This window comes from Aythya ferina, assembly GCF_964211825.1.
Source record: "Aythya ferina genome assembly, chromosome: 1".
Classification (NCBI taxonomy): domain Eukaryota; kingdom Metazoa; phylum Chordata; class Aves; order Anseriformes; family Anatidae; genus Aythya; species Aythya ferina.
This window is the reverse complement of record NC_140296.1, coordinates 199,443,981-199,463,808: the sequence shown is the minus strand read 5'-3', so window position 1 is coordinate 199,463,808 and position 19,828 is coordinate 199,443,981. Positions and strand designations below refer to the sequence as shown.

At 38.7% G+C, this 19,828-nt stretch overlaps 1 protein-coding gene across 4 annotated transcripts in view; it reads right to left on the bottom strand.

Moving 5' to 3' along the window:
* The window catches only part of GRM3 (glutamate metabotropic receptor 3), a 108,163-nt gene that overhangs the window by 11,100 nt on the left and 77,235 nt on the right, over nucleotides 1-19,828 (bottom strand). For all 4 annotated transcript variants that reach the window (XM_084512170.1, XM_084512173.1, XM_084512172.1 and 1 more), the window contains one exon: nucleotides 1,257-2,323. In XM_084512170.1, the coding sequence (XP_084368296.1) occupies nucleotides 1,257-2,323 (1,067 nt within the window). The remainder of the gene's footprint in view (nucleotides 1-1,256; nucleotides 2,324-19,828) is intronic.

Here is a 19,828-nt window from a genome sequence, read left to right as displayed (position 1 = left end):
AGTGCCTGTGCTGTCCACTTGTGTGACAGTCTGCACCAATATTACCTTCCTTCTGTGTCTATCTTCCTGATTACTTTGAGTGTCAGGAGCTTTTCCCCAGTGCACACCCTAAACTTTTCCTTCATTAGCTTCAAGTCATTACTCTCCATTCTAACTTCTCCTGAGACTGAATAATTCTTTTCTCTCTTTTTGTTGCCTTGAAATTATTTATAGTCTATGATCACGTCTCCCTGGGTTTACTCTTGTCTAGACTAAATATATTTAGCTCTTTTACTGTCACTCTGCGTGTCTTACTGTGGTCGTTTGTTATCTACTTTTGTTTTCTCGAGGTTTTCAGTACCTTTCCTAAGCTGAGAAAAATAGTACTAAACATAATGGTTCAGGATGGTCGCACTAAGCATGTTAAGTGACATTATTAAGTCTCTGGTTTTACAAGCCATTTCTTGTACATACTACTGTTGATAATTGCACCCTAAGTTAGTCTCCTACCCTTCTTCTGGGCAGAAAGTTGAATTAATTCAGTATAATTTGTAAGGGCCAACTCCATCAGTCACTTCTCACATCATAATAACTGTGAGATTTCCAGTGGAGCTGATCAGAATTTTCTTCTGAGACAATTTCCTTCTGTCCAAAAATACAATCTTATTGAACCTGAAGCTTTGCAAGAATATGTAACAATTTAAACAATTTAGTATTTTTTAAGGTTGTTGACCAATATTTTCTGCTCAGTGAGGTATGTGTTTTATCTTCTACAAAGTGGAGAGAAACTAAAAGTTCTATGTGAAAGCATAAAATGTTCGAAATTAAAAACAAACAAAAAATAAAACAAAACAAAACAACAACAAAAAGAAGGGAACTAGTTACTTCAGTTTTAATTTAAGGCCCACCCCCACGAAATAACTCATTATGACTCACTCTAGCTCATGATCTTGTGTTTACTGGTAGGACTATAGCTCCACATACTGATGTACTAGTATGAATATTTAATTTGTATGTTCTGTCTCTATCACAATCAGAGTGATTGTACTAATCACTTCCACCTCCAGCCATACATACACAGTTCAAAATGAGACCATCTTTCTTAGAAATAAGCTAAAATTTTGTAATATTCTTGGGTGGGCATTAACATTGAAACTGTTTGTTTGCGTTGGATCCAGGGGACAAAGGATGTTGAGAGAAGATATTAGTGAATGAATGATGACAGGGTCCTCTAAGTGGTGCACATGATTTATGGAAACACATATCCAAAGACTTACTCTGTAGTCACTGGATGTCACATAAAATATGGGGAGAAAGGCCAGCCAAATGATGCACGTTGTATACATTGTGAAACCGATAAACTTGGCTTCGTTGAAGTTCTCTGGGCATTTCCTTGTTTTGAAGGCATACACAGTGCATAAAACTACGAGGATTACATCATATGTTAAGGAGATTAACATACTGGAATCTTTAACATTGCATTTCAATATGACAGTCTCTCTTTTCTCAGGAAGAGTGTACCTCCTGGTGCCAGGGGCCTCCAAGATGAGCCACACGGACACCACCACAATCTGTACCAAAATGAGACTCAGGCATATGAAGACCTGAGAGCTGGGGCTGATGAACTTAGGCCTTTGGGCACCATTCTTAACACCATCAAATATTCTGGCTATGCAGTTTGTTTTTGTCAGGAGGGCAGAGTAGCAGACAGCAAAGGAACTTCCTAGCCCCAGGCGACGTAGGGTGCAGATAGCTGGAGAAGGCTTAGCTATGAAGAAGAAAGTCATGCTGTATGACAGGAAGACCCCAAAGAGCAATATGTAGCAGAGTTCACGGCCAGAGGCTTTGACAAGGGGAGTATTATTGTGCTTGATAAACACTGCAATGACCATAAAAGTACAAATAAAGCCCAGGCATGCAATGGTAACAGGACCTATTGCCCAAGCATCTTCCCACTTGATGTAGTCTTCTGGTAGGTCATAGCAGCCAGTCAGGTCAGCTGTGGGCCATTTCCCTGGCCCGCAGTCTGCACAGGTGAATTCATCAGCCAGGTACTCATATGTTTCACAGGGAATGCAAATCCAACAGCAGACATCTCCTGGTTGCATATTCTTCATCTCGTTCGGAGCACAGGGGTCACTGCACTGTGAGACAGGGACAGAGCTCCTCGACCAGTGGATGGAGTCCACCTCAAGTGACAAGGTTTCTGCCCAGTGACCAACCTTCACATAGGAGTATCTGTCTCCAGTGTACTGGAAGTTAAACACATTGTACCGGCCTATCCCATCTCCATAGGCATCAAATTTGACCATACTGTCTGCAGAGTTGGGAGGGTTGAATGGAGCTGTGAAGGAAAAAAAAAAAAAAGAAAAAAAAATATTAGTGTCAAAACAGCAGCTGACTTTTTTATCTCTTTAGGAAGCATAGCCACCAGACGGCTTACAGAGTCCAACTCAACTGCCAACAGGTAAGGCAAGAGGTCTGTATCTGTCTGAGATTTTTTTTTTTTTGCATTGTTTGAACTTGGGAGAAACAAAGAACTTGAGTAATAGAACTCTATTTCACTTGATTGAATGAGTAATAGTTGTACATGTGGAGAGTTATATTAGATTACCAACATCCTTATCATTTTATTGGGTACAAATTAATTATCCAATGTTCCCCCCCCAGCATGCACAATCATGATCTTTCACGTTATTTCTTGAAACAAAGAGGTCTGCTTCTAACTCAGACTCAGAGTTATTTGGTGAAATTCAGTTATCATAGAATAAGAAATATTAAATGGTCAGATCCATAAACATCAGTTTTTAGACCAACTATGGTCTAAATGATGAAATGAAGTTGAATAGTGTATTAGTGACGACGATAATGAAGTAACTATGAAGTCCTCAATAATTTCTTATTATGCTTTCTTAATTTCTCCCTATGTTGTAGGAATTCAAGAATCCCTTCTATTTTGCTTCAGTTTTCCCATTTTTTTGTCATTTCTTGTCTGGTCTGAACTTCCTGGCATGTGATGCTTTGGTCTTATATCTTGTTTGGGGAATAGGCGAAAAAAAACACAAGCTGGATCTGTGACCTTCTCTGGGAAATCAATATTGTAACACTTCCAACTGGTAAGCTCTGGAGAGTTTTTATTTTTCCTCCAGCTGAGGTTCATGTAGGGAATGAAGAATTATTAAAAATGTAGGAGGAAATTGCATTTACCATGTGATTTATTGGTCGTTTTCTGTAGCATCAAAGGTGAATGGCTTTATAGGCAGGAAGCAAAAGGGTGTTTTTTTTTTTTTTTTTTTTTTTTTTTTTTTTTTTGCCATTGATGAGCAATAAAGGTGATTTCATTCCCAGTGTCTTTGGTTACAGAAGTGGTTCCACTGTCATTGCTGGAATAAATCTTTTTCCCTGCATCTGTGCCCATGCTGTGCTTGAGCACCAGCAATATTGTATACGGATGTAATATATTCCTCCATTTCAACCTCCAGATACTCTGGATTTGTTGCAGTAGATTTATTTAGCCTCTATAAACCACTGAGGCCAAATTCTTTCACCTTTTTCTCCTGCAGAGCATTACCTTACTTTGCGGCCCTCCCAGTAAAGTCAGCAAAAGGGACAGTCCCTTTTGCTGAAAAAGGACTTCCCCAGGAGCTATATCTGGAAGTGTGCTTCTTACTCAACCTTCTTTTTACCTTATGGCAAGGGAGGAAAATAATTTATTTCTATGCATAATCTTCTGGTTTTGAATCAAGACTCAAGACTAAGTTTTAATTTTCAGTTCTTATCCCTGCTCTCTGTTGCATGTTGCCCCCTCACCTGTATCCAATGTTGTGGTGGACAGCCTTGGTTTGCAGGATTACAAATTAAGTCTGGGTAATCCAGGAATATGTAAGAGGACTTTTTTTTTTTTTTTCCTCCCTCTTTTTCTTCAGTCTTGGCATCAAGTTTTACTACAGTCTTACCCAATAAGACCTCTGAGTGCACAAAAATTAAGGACAGCATAATACTCCTCCAAATGGCCAGTCCTTCTGAAAAGAACATGCTCTAAATTAAACAAGTAGCTAAATTAAAAATATAGGTCAACAAGAAGAATACTAAGCAGCCTCCCTTCACTCCCTCCTCGTCCTCACACATAGGCATGCAAGCTCTCTCAGCCAAAAGCAGCATTAAATGAAATCATAATGCAGCACTTAACAGCTCTTCAATAATGTGTTGTCATCACCAGTGTCTTATTTCATTATTCATAACACTTATATAGATTGTAGAAATTGTTAACACAGCAGCCCAGTTTTACGAGCCAGTTTATTCGCTTCGATGTCATACAGGCCATGTCCTAAGGTGTGCTGAGAAGTAGTGACTTCTGCTGGAACCAGTGGAGCTGCAGGTAACTCTGCTAGAGTATTTGTCATTTATACAGAACTAAGTATTTGCCTTGGATTTTGCAGGTAGGTCCAGAAGGCTAAGCAGGTAATCTCACATTCGGTTAGGTTGAAGCTCGCATGTATTTTACTTTCCATGAGGCTGTTTCCACTCTAGAAATATGATGAAAAGGTTTTTGCAGGACAATTTGTTTTAGATCAACCACAGCTTGTAGCTGGAAACATTCATTTTCAGTGGCTGCTGATAGAGGAAAATAAATGGCACTCTCTCAAATGGAGAGGATGAAGTCATTTACCCAAACAACGATGTATTAAATTATATTATGGTGAGCCAAAGCATACAAATGAGCCCACTGGGTGGCAGCAATTAATATACCTACTGATTTTATGTAAAAGCGCTCAGGCATTTTAACTGATATTTATCAACATATTCTAGATCCTGTAATACCACTTCCAAAAAGACATGTTTTCAGAAAAGTTGATCTAATTGTTATAGTAAAAACAAGATGTTTATATGCAAGAATATGAAAAGAAATAAGAAAATAAGATTTTATTTTCTAGGTTAAAAGAATATTTTTCTGTGTACTGTCAGATGATCTTCCCAGAGATGAAATGTCAAGGCTATGTCACAGATCACTCTGAGATTTTTTTCATAGCTAGATTTTAGTTTTGTAAGTAAACCTGTGATCTTTAAAACAGACATTTCTGCCAGACCTTTTTCAGAGTTCTGGCTAAGGTGTTTTGTTTTCTTCCCTTGGGAGATGAGAGGCAAGACCCTCTGGGTCTATACGTGCTATCTGATTGACAATATAAGCTTCAACTTCTCTGAGCAGTATCTTGGAGTTTTCTCCTTCCCATGCACGCCTTGAAGTGAATTATCCTTATGTAAAAGAAGTTATCCAGGAGAAATTCTGTATAAGAAGTTATCAGGGAAGAGAAAGGGTAATTAAAAATGACTTAAAGGTAAACCAGCAATGCTTTGCGCTCCAGCTTGCAGCAGTTTTGCAATGAAGATATAGGAGCAGTGACATTTATGAGAATAGGAGAAAAAGGTACACATAGTGCAGAAGACAGAAACCTATGGAGCCATGGTGCAGGCAGACCACGCCTGTCGGCTTAGTGAAGAAATCCTATCAGAGGAGAAAGATGCTATTATAGAAGTGGGGGACAAACTCCTTTAGGTTCAAATAACAGAAGAAAGACTGTGCAACCTTATGACTATTTCAGTGTCAGGTATGGATAAGAACATGGCATAGCTTTTATATAGTAAATTATGTAATTTCATTTCTATCTTCTTAGGTTGGGATCATCTTTTCTATCACATAACTCATTAATATAAAATCATTATGTTTTTGCTTATGTGCAGTTAGAAGCAAGTCAGTCACTTTCATTTGGAAACCATTATAATTTTTCATGTCTGGGCTGCACAGCTCTTGGTGACATTAAATAATTCGGAAGGAAAGTTCTGAAGGGGGGATTAATTTAATTATCGGGTAAAACATTGTTTTTAAGAGGCGGTATGGGAACTCTTTTCTGAAATGCATCTCAATGCAGTCATTTGTGTCAGTTGCGATGCAGAATGTGTCAGTTAGGTGAAAAATACTTCAGGATCTTTCAACCAGGGATGAGCAGGTGAAAAAAAGCAAAGCAGTTTAAATCCTAATTAGGCACAAGGAAACTGTTGAGGGACAGGGCAGCCTAGGAAAAAATGAGCGTCATCTTAATGGGTTTGGAATCAGACAGAGCTTTGTTTGCCAGCGACGTCTTTGGGCCAGGAAGGATGTTTTGCATACAGAGTCTTGCATGTGTCTGGCACAGAGCTGAGTGTATAGATGTTATCTTATAGAAAATAACATCTGTAATGCTTCCTGGTAGAACGAAGACACGTATGCCTATATCTGAGAACATCTTTCATAGCTGATAAAACACGCATCTGTTGCATGCTTGCAGAGTGCATCCTTTCAAAACAAGGTACTGATCAGAGGCACAGCTCACTAGCTAGGAGGCAATTCATTAATAACAAGGCTTGATGAAGGCTCTGCAGTTTTTCAGCTCAGCAGCTTGCAAAGCTGTGGGATTTCATGAGGTACAGAAAGAAATATAGAAAGGAATATTTTGTGCACCAAAGGCACCTTCTTCAACAGCCTGTTGGCCCCAAAGACATTCAGCCAATAGACTCTAAGGAGATAGTGGGATTAAAAACAAGTACAAATGTAAAGAGGGAACAGATGTGAGTTTCTGGAAAGTTGAGTAAAATCTTTTCACTCTCACTAGAAAGTGCTGCAAAAACTCTGAACTTCTGATTTAAGACAGCAAAACAAGACATTTATGTATTCAATGGAAAAATAGTTTTGTTGCTCTCTGCTCCTTCCTATTGCATATCCTGGGCAGTGCCTTATTAAAACACTGTAAGAAAAAAAAAAAAGTAATAATATAACAACAGGATATGGTGTGTTTGTTCAGCAGACTCATCTGCATGTATGATGTCTTATCTTGGAAAGTATCACAAAGGACCACAAGAATCCATATATCTCTTAATTTTCTTTTAATTTTAGCTAGATGTTGTTTGCTGAGGTCAAAGTGACTTATTCCTTCTTGGCTGAACATTTAGACCAAGTAATGGAGACCTGATCCACCCACTCCTGTTTCTATCTCAGCATAATGCAGCTGTTTTCACACCTGATTGGCAGGAGAGACACTGAAATTTGGCAATTGGAATTCCAGTGTAAGGAATACTCAGAGTGAGGTGTCACTGGTTTGTACCTCTCCGCAATTAATAATGAATGAATGGGCTTAAAATATCAGCTTTCACACAGATGAACAGTCACTTATAACCTCCGCACCATTATTTCTGGATGTGTTTGGGTCATGAGTAGTATTGATTCCTCCCATTCAAAAAAAAAAAAAAAAAAAAAAAAGATGTGTAAGCATTTGAATGCCTTCTCTCTTGGCTCAGTTTTTCTCAGAAGCAGCTTAGGCAGGATGGAAAAGTATGGTACGTGAAAATGTGTAGAGACATGGGCACATGGGCAATGTCAGGATATTTTGTGAGGGGCACAGGGTTGCAGCTGGTTACAACTACCCCTGATTAGTCTTCTACAAATTTACTTTTCCTTTCTATGTCTACTTATTTTCCATTCAGCTCTTTGGTTCCTCCCTCAGGTTAGAAAATCACTTGCTGTAGGGACTTTTAACACATCACAGACCCTTTTAGGGTTGCAGTAGTCAAACACAGAAATGTTTCTCCGGGACTAGCTGCAAAGGTCTAGCACTCAGATAGCTTCATATGAACTAGGTATCCCAGGTTCCTATCCTAGAAAAAAGAGGTATTTCTAGGGTTCATCTAGAGCCAGCTGAACTGTACCCATTTATTTATTTATTTATTTTTTCCTGCAAACCATAATGACAGTGACTAGCTCAGATACACTCACCGTAAAGGTGTTCAGGTGAGACGTTGGGTTGAGTGAGTTGGGTGACATGAATACATGTGACAGTCAGTTGGACCAGAAGGGCCTACAGCTGGTTGAGCCAAGTGACAGCAACTTGTATGAGCTCTCTTCAGAGTACCTGGGAAGACATATCTCCTGCAAGCTGCCCCCACGGGCTGCTGTGACTGCTGCGGGGACTATCAGAGAGAACACTCCAGGAGAAAAGTAAAGTGGAGACTGGCAAAAGAAACTAAGAAGGGTCTGAGAGATTAGAGGAATTCTTTTACCTTTTCATTCTCCTCAGTTTGGCTAAAGGTGAAATTCCCTAGTTACCTTTCTTATGAAACACTTCCCTCAAGTGTAATGTTTTACACTTCAGGGATGCGTTTTCCCCTTGCTTGTGGAGCTCTTGGACATATGACTGGTCCTTAGGTCTCAGGGAAAATGACTTAGAAGTTATAACTCTTCATCAAGGAGATGTGTTTTTCATTAGAAAACCACTCTTGTTTTTTAGAGAATTAAAAAGGGGATTTCTGCTTAATTAAAGGATTTGTGTTTCACTGTTTTGAGACACGGAAGGCAAAAACTTATAAATACTTAATAACCCTTATATTTCTTTATTAAAAATACAAAATGTATTCCCTGAAATTAAAATTTCTTGAAGTTCTTTCGTTAAAATTGCATTAGAAACTAAAAAATAAATCAAGAATTTGAAAAACAAAAAAATAACATCCAAGCTGTCTTTCTTTTTTCCTCTTTTTTTTTTTTTTTTTTTTCCCCCCTTACGTGTACTTGGTTGATAACTGATATGAATTTTGAGATTCCACCATAGCAATGCCTTTTTATTGATACCACTCTTTTAATTTTTAAATTAAGATTATCCACTTTAGGAAATGGCTGGCACGAGAGGCAAAATGCATACAGGGTAATTTATACTAGCAATCAACTTGTAATTACAAAGGAAATTAAACCATGACTTTAAACTGTCTAACTCCTCCCTCAGGCCAACTAGTTACTTTGTAAACATAAGCAAGGGGAACCCAATCCCATTATGAAGAATTATGACCATTGTTAGGGTGACAGAAGAGCTTGGGAGCTGGAACCACAAGTTCTGGTCTGGCCTTTGGTATTTTCTGAAATGCACTGGCAGTTATCTGACACTTACTAGAACATTAACATTGCTTTCAGACCTTGAGATTTTGGTTGAGATTTTCTACATTCAAGAGGTTAGGAGTTCTCTGTGCTTTATGTGGACTTTTGGGTGAAGGACATTCTCATTTAACCTCAGCAATGGGAAGTTGTGATGGGCCTTACACTTTGTTTCTCAGTGCCTCTCTGGTGTGGCTGGAGGAGTTCAAGGCTCATTTTCATTTATTTATTTATTTATTTATTTATTTATTTATCTATTTATTTTAAATTCACTTGCTTCTGGACAAACTGAGGTATTTGGTTAAGTTACAGAGACATGAATCTTACTGGTTTTGGAGGCACCATTCTGTAACGTGCTAATTGTACCCCCCAGATTGCATATAGCTGGTGGTTAAGGAAGTGTTGAATAGCTAACAAATTTTTTTGTCCTTTTTTGTCAGCCCAAAGGAAATATGAATAGATTCAGTTTTTAAAATATTAAAGGAAGGTGGATAAAACATTCTCTCCTCTGTGGGGATTTGAGGATTAGAGAGGTGCTTCTAGACAGTGCTCTGAATAATTCAGCTAGATATTTTGCCCTTAGAGATCAGAACTAAATGAACCTTGAAATAGACCCTCTGGCGGTTATTTCCTAATTGATGTGATATGAAAACAATCCCAAATCAGGTGGGTTGACATAGATTTAATTACTTATAATGCTATCATTGTATTTAGTAGTAGTAATGTTGTAGATTTGATGGTCTAAAATTCAAGAATTTTCAAGCTTGTAATAAAAGGAATTTTTTCATTAGAACAGTCTATAGATGGAAGAAGTGCACAAGCTTTCAGCCACAAGGTAACTCCATTAGGTCATCAGAAAAATTGCTCAATAAATTTGACCTTCAAATATTTTGAAGGAACAACTCTACTTGGACTTCAGTATATCAGGTTTTTATTTTCTTTTTGGAAATACAATTTCCCTTGCAAAATGTCTCATTGCTATCTATTTGCAGAATGATTGCTTATAGCTTTTTGTTTGCTTTAAAAATATATAGCTTGGAAACACAAGGCCCTGATGAAGATGCAAGACAAGACACGACAAAGATACAGCATGCCAAAAGCTTTTTTTTTTTTTTTTTTTTTTTTTTTTTTTTTTCCCCCAGCTATGTGGGCAGTCTAATAAAAGTATTGCCTCTTCCTACTAATCTTATGACTCTATGCTATTATTTTTTGTTAAAAAGCTGCTGAAAACTCTCAGCAATCACACTACAAATTGCTAATAATGAGGCAATTTGCCAAATGAAATTGTATTTCCAGTAGGAAGATAAAACCATGAAGCAGTGAATTCTAAGGAGAGCATCTTTTTGAAATAACTGAAGCTCAAATTTATTGAATCTTTTGCGGAAATAAAGGAGTGGTAGGATTGTTCAAAGCTTGAATAAAGAAACAATGCTATAGTGAAACACAAATAGCAACCTTTATGCTCAGATATGTTATGCAGCTCAGGTATAATGTTTGGCACATCTGGTGGAAGACCAACAAAGAAAACTTGGAGTTCTGCTGGAAATGTAAATGTTTCATGTGTCCTATGGTTAAGATTCTGCAGAGGATCAGATATTTCTCTGTGAATGTACTATGCATGTGAAAAAAGTGACTTATATTTATTTAATTTAAACTTAATCAGGATGCTTACATCATATGTGTAGTTTTATAGAGCTCCTAGAATCAGTGGGGAGAAATAGGCACTTCCAAAGGCGAGCTCTGGCTAAACTGAGTTACCATTAGGAAAGTGGAGAGCTTTCTCCACTGATATTTCTCTTATTAGGGCAAAAAACTAGATATGTTAAGGAAGATATGAAATCTGGCTGAGCTGAATTTTGGCCTGTGATGGAGAAATCATCCAAGTAATGCTTTTGGTTAAGCCCTCTATGTACATCAAATATGATTTATCTCCCTTTGTAAAATTTGATTCTGGATTTTTCTTTTTCCTGATTTCCATATAATAATGCAATAGCTAGAAATGCACATCTAATAAAAATGACAGGTTAAGTCAACATTCAACAGAGTGTGTCTCATGAATGAACAAATGCTGAGTCAGTCAATCTAGATGTGAAAGTGGGTGCTCACACCAATGAATTTCAGTAAAGATAGTGAGATAAAGGATAAGAACACCTGGATTTTGATGTTATTCATGCATATCACACACCAGCTATGGAGGAACCACATCACCTCTCCCAGCATCATCAGTGTTCACTGGTGTGCATTATCCTACAACATGCAGGCCGCATGTCCTATTAATACTTGCAAATTCTTCTGCTTTCAGGAAGAAAAGATAGAACTGAGAGCACAGAATCATTTTTGCTAATGTTTTGCTCCACTGAATCAGTTCAGCAACAGCAATCACTGGACCTCAGGGGAAAATGTAAAAAGAAAATGTTGATTTATTTGCCTGTTTAATGGTTGAAGCAGAGACACATTGATAGGTTTAGACTGATAAAGTGTTTCCGAGATCTAGAAAGAATACTAACAGCACTGTCTCAAACCCTCATCTGGCTTGAGATATTTTCCTTTCCAAAGAATCTTTAAGATTTTTTTCCCCCAAATTATTTTGTCAGTTATTGGACTGAACTTCCAGTTAGTAGCCGTTATCTATTCATTCAAATACATGTGTAAATGTAATAGAAAAAGTTTAACATATTTTTGTTATTTTTTATTTTATTTTTATTTATTTATTTTTTTAATCCCAGTAGCAGCTTCACAACAGTGTCTTATTTTCCACTGTCTGGTGGAGGTTTGTCATCAGCCAGTTGAAAAATCTACTGAACTGACATCAAGATTTGGAGCAATGATCAGCTGCTCCCTCCACCAGGGCCATACATAAACACCATGGAAAAGAAAAGAAAACAAAAACCAAACAACTGTAGGTAAAATTTGTTTGTTGCTATATCTTTCATTCTCAAGACTGTGAGGGTCACATAACGTATGGTTACTTACATCAAAGGAACATTGGAAGGGATCACAAGAACCCAACTTTCTGCTGGTGCAAGCAGTTATGTCATTGCTGCCTGGACTGGAAGAGTTCAGCATGCCCAGCTACATTTGCATATGATCAAACATTTTCTAATGTTTTGTAGCAAATTTAAGATTAACTGTAAAAGGTAAAGAATCACAAAGAAAGTTTTCCCAAAGGAAGAGAGTAGGAGAGTTCTGTAGCTGAAGCACAGGAAGATGCCTGAGGCTCCAGATGTACACACACAAAAGATCTGTTGCTGCTCACTAAATGAATTCAAGCTTGGAAACAAGACAGGGTTGTTTTTAGAATATAATCAAGAGAAAGAAGAACATATATACAGCATATGCAAAACATCCTGTGTATGGTGAAAAAACAAAGAAGAAAACAAGAAGCTACAAGGACTTTAAAGTCTTCTGGAAGAAAGGGAACAAAGGAAAAATGGAGAGAAGAATCTGTCTCTTGGGACTATCTCCTGGTCATGGATGCTGTAACTCACCAGTGTTGCTACTGAAAAGTAGGAGGTTCTCCCCCTTCCTTTCTGTAGGAAAAGATTGCTGCTTTTGGATTTGCTGTTTAATACATTTCACTAATACAGAATCAGCAATCATACATGAAGTAATGCTAATTGGGTTAAGTAAATCAGAATTTTAAAGAACAGTAAGTGAGCGTGTCTGTCTCCTGATGCAACCTTCCCATATGAGAGTGTGGTTGATAATGTGTCACGGAGTCTAAGTGACATCAGATGCAGCTAACACAAATCACTTTCCACCCCAAAAGTCTGTACATTCTCAGCCACAGGATTACACAGGATTTCTGGGACACATTCTGTGTGAAGTCTTTGTTCAGGGCTGTGCTTCACCCAGTTTTTTCACACTAACAGATTCCCTGTTTTCTCTCATCACAGACCTTTTCTTTCCCTGGCTAAGACTAATGTGTCTTAGCTGAGACTCACGTTTCAGCCAAAGATGTGGTAAATATTTCATATGTACAAAGGAATTGCTGCATTAGCTTATTCTGTTGTCCAGCAAATTGTCTGGAATCTGTGTGTAGCAGCAAATAGGAAAATGTACAGCATGAAACCTCTGTTGAAGTGAGGACTGATAGCACATACACATTCAGCTAGTGTCTGTCAGCTTTCAGAAGTACTTTTGAATTTCTTCGGCAGGGAAAATGATAGATATATATGTGCCATTAGACTAGAAGAGATGAGATGATTCATGTATTGGCAAGTAGAAAGATGGGTTTGTAACAAGAAAAGCAAAACTGTAGGAAATGAAAAGTGGGTGTAAGACTGGGGTGGCTGGGTCCTTCGGAGTAGGAGGCACACGAACCTCTGCTTTCTATTTACTGGGTGTTAGCAGCAACTCTTCGCCTCACCACTGCTTCTGGTTTGTGCTCTTCTTATGGACTAAAGAGTTAGTGAATTTGGGTGCGTAGACCTTACAAGACAACTTAATGATCTTAGTTTATGATTTATATGCCTCAAGATTAAAGATTTATATCTGGAGAAATCACCACTATGGCTTACCACTGAACCCTTTTGCATCCCAATGGTGAACAGCTCAATTGCTTTTGACTTACTGCTCTGTGGCTGGAGCGAGAGGCAAGAAAACAAATCAAAGGATGTCTTCTGTGACTGAGCCATGCTCCAGCTAGGGTTTTGTGGCCAATTTTTTAGAAGCTTCTCTGCTCTGACACCCCTGTGCATGAATATTTGTGTTCTTCCTGCTGCCTTGAAGAATTTTAGCATTCTTTGTATTCACTGGTTACATCCTCAGACAAAATATGTTTTCATGGCAGGAAGAAGAAAACACAAGGAAATGACTCACTCAGATAATAGCAATGAAATATCTTTTTACATTATATCCTGTATCTGCTAACAAAATACCCATAAATATTGCAGTGATGCCAAAGCAGACATTCTCTGAAATGCTTTTAGAGGTGTTTAGAAATGTGGATCTAACAGATGAGGAAATGAAAGAAAGTGACCCTTGAACACATTTCCCTGCCAGCTCCACCGAGTTTGCAGTTGATGGAAATCATGTGGAAGGTCAGTTTGTGAAGAGTGCTCTTACAGAAAAGGAGTTTCTGCCCCATGAAAGTGCAGAGCTGGTTGCTTTTAAGAACTCAGTTTTAGAAGGTGGGTGGGGTATATTGGCCTGAGTGATTTTTTATTTTTATTTTTTATTTTTATTTTTATTTTTATTTTTATTTTTATTGTTATTTACTTATTTGTAAAAAACATTTGCATGAATAAGAAAGGTAAGTTTGTGTTAGGATCTGCAAATCCCTTCAGTCATTCCTCTGAAACTAAGTAGTTCTTTTGATTCATGAGATCACTTACACAAAAACAAAGGGTAAATATAAATTTCTGAGAAAAAATGTGTTAGTGAAAAAAAATACACAAGGATTGTTTTGGGGTTTGGTTGAGTTCTTTTCTCCCTTTTTAAATGATTCAATCTTTCAGACAAAGAAACTCAACTGTATCACTAAGCCAATTGTTTCTGTACTGAGCTGGAAATAGGCAGAGACAAGCTTAAAGGGAATAGCTCAAGCTTTACAGAAAGCCAGAATAGATTTACGTGCTCATCTGGGCTGTAATTTAATGAGGACAAGTACAGCAGTCAGCTTGTGGCTGGTTTACCTGGAAATGTGTTATGTATAAGTGATGTGGGATTCAGGATCTGTGTCTAGATTGCACCACCAGGCTACTCTGAAGGTTAGCATCACATTAATGTAGCTGTGCTGGTTTGGTACCTGACACCCTTTAGTCTGTTGAGCCTCAGAATATCTTTGTAATGTACTCTAACAGGTGAAGCAAAAGTCTTCCAGGAAAGATATTGCAGGAGAAAAAAATATTTTTCTGTTCAAGATGCTTTCAGTTCTGTCTTTCTAGCACAATTATTAGCTGTCAAAAATAGAGTTTTGGTAAAAAAATAATGTAACATTTGGATATTTTGGGAATTAGTTTTCTGAGTTTGTGACTTTCTGTGGTTTTCTGCATCATCTTTTGAAAAGACCTTTTTCTCTGGGACAGTGGAAGTTCAGGACACACCTGCCCAAAAGAGCAGTTTGTGTTTCCAGTGTGTCACATTGTCCTGTTGTGTCCCTATGCAATTTACTTATGTCCTTGTCCTCATCCTCATTAGTACTGTCATTGTCATGTTCTGAGTGCAGCCCCTGCCTTTTCTAGCCACTACAACAGCACCTCACCATGAGAGTAATACTAACTGAGATTACCTCTGGAAGTGCTAAAGTACTCTTCTATAGGAGGTAACAACAGAATGTGGCCATCCTCTGGGCTTTTCAGAGCCAAATTAGATATTAAAATGTAAGGAGCAGGAATCCTGAGCAAGACTTTTTTTTTTTTTTTTTTTTTTTTTTTTTTCTGATGTGATACCTTGCTCTTCCAGGTCACAAGAAGCAGTCCTGACAGCTTCTGTATGAAGAATAATAACACAATCCTATGGTATTTCCAGGGTTGTGGAGACATGTGGGACTGGAAAAGTGAGTATGTTTGGCTGGGGGATGAAAAGGCTGCCTGAGCCCTCCTGCTCCTCCAAGCACTTTTGCTGTGCAAGACCCAGGTGCTTGGGATTCATATGGCATTTGCCAGTGAAACAAAAGATGAAATAATAACTATTATAAAACAGACAGCAGGCAAACACATAAAGTCTGTGATTTAGAGAAATTAGGTTACTGAGCCTTCTGTCTCTCAAATGTGTGATCTGAAAGAAAAGCACTGCTCAGTTTTCAGTCATGCATTGCTCTATAAACACAGGGTGTTTAATCTCGTTCTCATTTACACACCTGGGCATCCTATAGATTTATAAGATGCCTAAAGGCTCTTATGAACAAAGCTGACTATAAGTTGCATGCAAAGCAGGGGCTATTTAACTTCATGTTCATTTTTTCACAGTTCAGCTGAGCTGGTGGCTCATATAAATATTGGATTAGAAGAAACCAAAATGGAGAACTGCTTGTTATTTTAGGGATATCAAGGCAGCTTCACCTACATATGCTGTTTTAAAGAGCCTGGACTGTGGCTTCTGCAGACTTTCCAGGAACGACACCCACCTGGGTGAAGGCCAAAGGCAGCACTCTTCCAGTCTTTCTGAGGACTACCAATAGTTATTGCTGCTCTGCATCTTGCCAACATTGCATTTCCCATCTTCTTGTCTATGGGAGCTCAGTGCCCAGGTCTGACAGCAGAGTGGTGGCAGGAGGCAGAAATACCTTGTGCTTGGGAAGCAATGAGGTAGCACACCTCAACCTCTGCTGCCGGAGCTCATCTTAAGAGGCAAGAGCAGAATTCCATCTCTGCTCCTGCTCACGCGGGCCAATTCGTGTTAAGTAGAACCAAATGAAAGCACGAACAGGCAACATTTTATGATGGTCTCTGACTACTGACACCATTAACAGGTAGATTGCAGACCCACTGTCATGGCAAGAGAAATTATAATGGAAGTTTTATTTGGGAGTAGTGCCCTAGAGGTGGCAATGTCTGCATCCTGCTGGCAGTTCACCAAGTACTCAGCTTACATGCTACAGTGCATGGCACGGAAGGCATCTGGGGTGTAGGTCTGATTGTTTGCCATTGTGATACCTCAAAACTAAGCTAGAGGATAACGTTTCCACAGAAAAATGGTTAAATTTTAATTTCAGCCAGTTTACATCTGTAAAACCTTGAACAATTTGGTCTCATCTTTCAATTGACCTTGCTTTTAGAGTGAGATTGGACTAAAGACCTCCTGAGATCCCTTCCAACCTGATTTATTCTTCAACTGCATGCTTCTATAAATTATGAGTCTATGCTATGCACACATAAATATGTATGCACGTTAATATACATGTGTAAAAACATGCACACATATTGAAAGCTTTAGGAAGAGCTAAGCAAAACATTTCTGCACAGATTCCTCTTGGAGGGATAAATAGGCAAAAAGGAAAGACACTGCAGATCCACATGGACTGACTGACTGAATGTGGGGTGCAAAGGGGATCTGACCTGATGAACAGGAGCTCCTTGGGTGAGATGATGGGGCAGCAGGGCTGCCTGCTGCAGAATCTGGGACTGTGTTCTAGCTTTAGTCTGCATGTCTACCAGCGGGTATTCTGTGCTTCAAACATGCACCTGGCCTTTGCAGTTTATGTATCTGTAATCTGCATTCACATCATTTGTTCATCTGTACTCCATGAAAGCCTTGTAGGACACCGAGCTTCAGAGTGGACATCTGATGGGACATACTTAAGGCTAAATCCCAGAGCAGGGGCCTTGCAGTGTCCTTGTGCTCAGAAGTAAGGTGACATCTGCCTGTTGCAGAACATGACTTTTAAGCTTTTTCCTATATAATTTGAAGAATTACCACAGAAATGGCCTGTGAAAGTATTTTCCCACCACAGAAGTCAGCAGTGTTCAAGAGAAAATGAGAAGGCAAATTTGTGTTTCAATTTCATGCCATTTGAATATGAGTGGGGAGGCACAAAAGAAAATAAACCTCACAGAGAAATATATGGCCAAGCAGGAATATATATAAAAAAAAAGTTATAAAGTCCAGTGGGTGAACGGGGACAAATCAGACCTGACTTTTACAACCCTTTTCTCATTTTAAGTGATCATTCTGTTTACCCACAGGAGAGGATGTTGTCTGATATGAGCAAGGTTTGACTGCATAGCTTTTGTCCTGGAGGAGCAGCAAGACCAGGAGCAACATACAGAGCACATCTATGCAGTTCCCCGTCCCTTTTTCCTAAGCAGTGACATCTCTTTTGCGCTGCCTGTGCTAACGTTCCATGTCCTGACATGTGCCAAATATTGAGGTTCACTGTAATAGCTGTGAGCAATGGTAATAGTGTTTTTCTGTTTCATTCTGGTGGCTTAAAGGAGTTAAAAAGATTAGTGGAGCTGGTTTCTGCACATGCCTCTCCATCCCTCAGAGGGAGAGATGTTTCTGGATGCTTGGAGCTCTGCCTTGTTTTGGTGCTCATCCCTGGATCATGTCCCTCTCAAGAGCCCCCTGTGCACTCCTCTCCACCAAGAAGCGTCTGGGCACCTGTGAGAATTTGAGTTTACTCTGTGCTCTCTCCTGTAGAGCCCTTTGCTTTTGTTCAGCACTTCTTTGTTGTTCTGGTAATACAAGCTAACAGCCTCTTGAACCAGCATCTCTCTATCAGCAGAAGAGCATCATGATTCAGAACATCAATTGCTGCACTTGTACCCTTAGGAGGGAACAAAGAGCATAGGAAGATCAAGTAAGTAAACCAGCCTACATCTCTTTGAAAGTCCAAACAGGCAGAGAATGAGTATGTTTATCCATGGGCTGGGTTTTGCGTTCTCAGATCCTGCTGCTGGAACTGGGGACTGGGTCTATACAGCTCTTTTTTCCCTTACAGAAAATATTCAGGATATCGTATTTGTCACATGCATCTTATTGACTTGCAAGAAAAATAAGTGCTGAGTGTATCTCACAGACAACAAGGAATGAAATCTCAGCATGCCTTTGTGCCACATTACAGTTCCGTGGAGTTATTTCAATTTAAGGAAAAGGGAGAAATAAGTAGGATCCCAGAGATGTTCTTGAAATACCTGTCACACAGCATGTCAGTGGTAGCAGTGGCATGGGAGTGCACAGCTCCTGACCAGTCCTATTCTCCAACCATGCTATTAGCTGACGCTGAGTATTTCTCTACAGATCCCATTATTGCTGTGCCTGAGAGGCTTACCTCAGGCTTTCAGCTAAACAGTAAATGGGAATCTCAGTTGCTCTAAGCTCCTTCTGTAGTCAGTTGAAAGAGATATCGGGGCAAATCATATTTCACGTGGGACGGATCTCCCTCTGTGAGTGCTGATCCTCTCTGAAAACTATAATTGGAGAATGACTAAAACTAGTTAAAATGTGGAAGGTTAAAAAGTGTCTAAAATTGCATAGTCTCACACCAATCATATAATTGCACCCTGTCATTTGCCCTGACTGGTGTCTTTGAAGTACACCATCACATTGGGAAGCAAGGAGAACATATTCAGGGCCTCTTAAATGTCAGATATTTTCATGTTAAGTTGCAAGGTGATACCTACTGCAGGTTTATGCATGTGAGGCACATCTGTCTGTACCTGTTGCTTTCAGAACAGGAGACATTTCTTAAATAGTTATTTGTGGGTGAGCAAACATGGTTATCACTTTTGTTCTGTTTATTTCCTGATTCCTTTTGGTTGGTGTGCATTAAACTGTGTTAAAGAGGTGAGAAAAGCTGCAATCTCATTTGGTTTTAGTGTAGCTGATGGGCTGATAGCATCCGCACTACCCTCTCTGTGCACTGATCATTTGATCATTGACCAAATGTACTATGCAGGAGGATCCTGAAATTGCATTAACAACACACCCAGAGACTTTCTTCAACCAGAAAAGAGCAAAGGTGATTTCTTCATCTCGTGGAAATCAATGACAAAACTTGTGTGGATTAAAATTTCACAACTTACTGAAGAGAAGTGTTTGGAAACTTGCTGATTCTTTCACTACTTGGAATCAGTCATCTGGTTTCAAAAATTACAGACATTAAAAACATGGATTCACATTATAATGGAAGAACTCATAAAAAAGAAAAAGGAGGTGAGCAAACCATGCTCTAAGCTAGCGATAATACATATGGAACAATACCATTAGAAAAGAACTCACTAGAATTTCAACATTACAAATTGAAAATGAAAATTAATAGAAACTAAAGCTCTTCAGAGTTTCAAAGATTTCCATGTTGACTTTTAAAATAATTCACTTAATTCCAAATAGTCTTCTGTTTCCAAAGTCACAAAATGATGCGTTTTGAATTATTGTTATTATTTATTTAGCTTGGACAGATTCAACTTCTAATTCATAAAAAGTATAAAATATATTTTAGTCACAATTAAAATG